The 4,459-nt window shown below is 32.7% G+C and overlaps 1 protein-coding gene across 1 annotated transcript; it reads right to left on the bottom strand.

Annotated features, from left to right (window-relative positions):
* Positions 1–2,463: 2,463 nt before the first annotated feature.
* Positions 2,464–4,224, bottom strand: LOC149569949 (cinnamoyl-CoA reductase 1-like). The gene is made up of 6 exons (XM_089817834.1): positions 4,011–4,224; positions 3,710–3,864; positions 3,436–3,621; positions 3,188–3,350; positions 2,913–3,102; positions 2,464–2,810 (listed from the first exon to the last, which is right to left on the bottom strand). The coding sequence occupies exons 1-6, from the start codon at positions 4,114–4,116 to the stop codon at positions 2,651–2,653; spliced, it is 960 nt and encodes a 319-aa protein (XP_089673960.1). The 5' UTR covers positions 4,117–4,224; the 3' UTR covers positions 2,464–2,650.
* Positions 4,225–4,459: the final 235 nt, after the last annotated feature.

The following is a 4,459-nucleotide window of genomic DNA, read 5'->3' as shown; positions in this document are numbered from 1 at the left end:
GATCTTCCCTACTTGGCTCTTGGCTTCAACCATTCTTGTTCCATCCTCCATACTACTTTTCTTTGGATCTGACAAATTGGAACACCATCTTTATTTGAGAATATAATAAGATCCATAAATTACATTTTAGAACTATTTTAAAACAAAGAGAAATAAAATAAATAAATATGTAAACATTGACTTCAATTTAAGTCTTATTAATATACTATTTTACTAAATTAAAATATATATAAATAAATATGATATATCTATAAAATGTAGTATAAATAAAAATATTTAAACAAATAATATTATAATATGTGCATATTGAATTTAAAGTATATGTATTGACTTAATATAGATATACATATATATAATCTTAAATAATTTGTCTACAATGAAAAAAAGTTTGACATTTAGAATTGGAATGTTAATTTTGAATTCAAAAATAAAAGATTTGAAAATGAAAGATGAATTTCAACAATATATAAATTAAATGATAATATTATTAATATTTTATATAATATTATTTAAAATCAATAAATATCTTAACACTATTAAAAATTAAATTATGTTAATTTATCAATATTTTATTTAACTAAATTTAAATATTAGGATGATTTATTTTAAGAAGTTATAAGAATTTAAAAACATTTCCAAGTCCACAATGTTTGCAGCAAGTTCACAAAAATATTATAATTAAAAAATAGTAGACGTAATACTATAGTAATACATTGGCACTATTATCGAATAAATATGTCAGTTCTACGGTAGCTTGGCAAATATCGATGGGCATGGATGGGTATGGAGTTATAGGCAGCCAATCATGACAAAAACCGTGGCAGCAGCTATCTAGCCACGAAAATGGTTTGCATGTCCATGCTTTATGTTATACATACATGACATCCTCATATTGTTGACAATAGTCACTGTCAGTTACTATTTATTGGTGTATAAAATTGTCATTCTTACGCAAGAAAATAGTATTGAAAGTAAGAAAATAGTATTTAAAAAAGTTTTCTTTTCAAAAGTTTTACTTGCCATTGATCTTTTAACTCTTGCAAAGACCTCTCTTTTAAGGTGGGCCCATTTATCTTTTTGCTTCAGCAATAAGGAAATGGAAACAACAGTGTTTAGCCATAGTTTTTGGTTTTTTTAAAAATAATAATCTGGAAATTATTTATTATTTGTCCACCAAAGGTATAAATTGACACTTTTTTAATTAAATAGTTTATGACTTGAGCTTACAAGTAAATTTTAAAATCTTTTTTAGAGTTATGATTAGTGTTGTGATATATTTTAAAATTTGCAAATAATAATTTTATGATGACTTGATTAATTTTGGTAGTTTCTATTATTTTTATTATGATTTATTTTTTGAAGTATTAGATAGTCAAAAGGATGGGGGGTTGACCCCCAAGTACAAAAAAGCTAAAGGATTAGTTGGAGTTTACCTCCCAATCAACCTAACCAATACCAATTTTATAATTCAAAAAAGTCCAACACTTAAACATATATATAAAAAAGTTCAGGGTGATTATACACATAACAACAAAAGTAAAACCATAACCAAGGCTTTCTGCCCTCATTCTTCTCAGGTCATGCCTCATCCTTCTTCTCCTTAGGCTCAGCCCTGTTCACTTCTACCCTCTCCTCTTTGATAGGTTTGTCTAGACGGAGCAAATACTCTTTCTCTCTCTTTAATTTTTTTTTCCCATATGCTTTATTCTACTTTACGATGAGTTCTAAGGCACTTAATGAATAAGTATTTAAATTTATCCCCTCCTTTTATTTAATTTCAGTGTAGGCCCATACTTTTATGTATGCCTCTTCCATTATCTCCCCTCAGTTCCCTTATTGCCAACATAGGCCTAATTTAGTTATGAGCAGTCTTTTGAGTTTATGTGTTTTTCATTTTTTTATGAATAGTCTTTTTTGAGTTTATCTTTTGATTGATATTCAACAATGAAAAATACTCATACATATAGTTTCAAAAAAATGAAAAAGTTCCACCACATGTATTTTGATTATACAAGTATAGATACACAAGTTTGAACACAACTTTGTCTAGATAAACTTTCAAACTATTATTTTTGTTAACATCTTTAACATATATCCTTTATAGAAATAAAATAAGGCCTAATATATTCACTATTTCATTATGCATATGTCCATACTATTTTCATATTACATAAGACCAATTATACACTTATAGTATAACTCAACTAACTTATAATTTCAAAAATTAAATAAATAAACAATTTAAAATATTTAATTCATTAAAGCGTACACAATCTTCCACTACAAAGATCTCATTGACTATATGAAAAAATATGTAAAAAGGTTAGTCAATAAATGTTACAAAATTTCAAAGTTGTATTATAAAAGAAATTATTTAGCCAGTAAAAGAACATAAGATATTAACTTACACATAATTCTCTATTAAGGTTGCCATTCCACCCCTCCAATGACAGATGTACAACCTTTCCGAAAATACAATTTAACATCATATATTTAATATAAGTTTAATACTACAATGACCTAAATTACTTAAGAAAACATTCCTAGACGGGTGCTAGAGTACGGATATTGATGTGTGATGGTGAATCCAACTCTTGAAAAGAGAGCATAGTGGCCACAGAAACAATATCTGAATTTTTTGAATGTGATGCTAATCCCATTCTGGGTCTCGCAATCTACAATTAAGGAAGAAAACCCTTGTTTGGCTGAGACTGTACTCTTTCATGGGCGTAAATGACAAACCCAATCCCCTCAGTTTTTTATTGCTGAATTGGTATGCCACTTTCCTTGGATTTTTCTCGTCCGAGCACCTACAGTGAGTTAGGGAATTACGATTAGCACTACTCAACTATTGTGAAATCCCAAATCATTTGATAAATCTTCACAATCCATAATAAGTTAGAAATTCATACTTGGTGGGAAGTGGGTATTGAGGGAACATTTGTGCTAACATATCAACGAGCTCTCCTCTGTGAAGGCTTCTCTCTGCACACAGATATCGACCAGAGGCAGATGGAGTCTCATAGACCAATATGTGCGCTCTCGCCACATCTCTAACATCCACGTAAACCTGAGTTGCATTAACATATGTCTTGGCCGACCCTAGAACAATTAAACCAAACACTTAGTATCATTTTCATCAAGGAGATAGTAGTTTGGAATCAGGATAGTATAAAGATTATCTCACCAGTTAAATATTTGTAAACATGAGCCGTGCTGGCATTCACAGTGGGCTGAAGGAGAGGACCCAAAACAATGCATGGATTAATCCTTATCAAATCGATACCCACCTCCTCTGCATACGCGTCCGCTGCTTTCTCAGCCACCGTCTTTGCATAGCAATACCAATTCTGAGGGCCAAAAGAGAGAGCAAAATTCAACAATGTTGGATGGATGGTTTACAAATCGATCCTTAATCTACACAAATAAGTTTACCTTGGTATCAATACAGTAATCAAGGTCACTCCAGCAGTCCTCGTCGACTATGGATTGTGGATGTCTGTTGGAATCGAGGTAAATGGCACCGATAGTGGACGTCAGTATCACACGCTTCACTCCCAATTCGTTAGACGCCTTCAATACATTTAGGGTTCCATTCGCAGAGGCTTCTACCACTTGTACCTGTAAAAGTGGCACTACCCACTCATTAAACATCCACATAACAACACTCAACACTCAATCCATTTATGAATTCAATAAAATTACATACCGTATCTTCAATAATAGGGCAGGCCGTGTGAAAGACCCCTCTGCAACCTCTGATGGATGTTATCAAACTGTCATAGTCCAGAATATCAGCCTTCACAAGCTCAAGCCTCTCTTCTGCCCCTTCCAACTCTTTGAGATGAGAATACTTCTTATCATCTGCACATGCAGTTAGTACATCTCTTGTAACATCAATTTCAACTAATGCATTACCAGGCTCCCCTGCCTAAACCCTAAAAGCTGCTCAAATTCCAAGATAAGACATAAATATGTGAATGCAGTACTAATAAGTTAATAATACTGACCAGGATTCCGAACCGTTCCTTTTACAGTGTAGCATTTGTTCAAGAGCATCTTGACAAGCCAGGAAGCAATGAATCCTCCAGCCCCTGTTACGCACACACTCTCCATCTTCACTAGCTTATCCTACCGATACTCACTTCCCCATTTGCTGCTGATGATCTTGTGCTCTGCCACTGCTTATTTATAGAGATAATCGGACCATGTAGCGAATTATTCGGAGATGTCCGAAAAATGTATAACTCATTTTATGGACCAAGTCTTTTTTCTGAATGGCCACGACTGACTACGCGCGCACTGGGGATTTCGCATGGTGCACGATTATCTCACTTTTGCCGAAGAAATACAAAAATCAGAGGAAAAATGTGCACATGGCCCACTAAACTAGTTTAGTAAGGCCCGAGGCAAATTATTGCATTTATTAGTCCTCATTATATGGTATTCAATGCAACAT

The sequence above is a fragment of the Cupressus sempervirens genome, chromosome 3 (assembly GCF_028749045.1).
Source record: "Cupressus sempervirens isolate cs-2001-9-10 chromosome 3, ASM2874904v1, whole genome shotgun sequence".
Classification (NCBI taxonomy): domain Eukaryota; kingdom Viridiplantae; phylum Streptophyta; class Pinopsida; order Cupressales; family Cupressaceae; genus Cupressus; species Cupressus sempervirens.
Note: the sequence above shows the minus strand (reverse complement) of the source record. Positions and strands in the feature narration are given on the sequence as shown.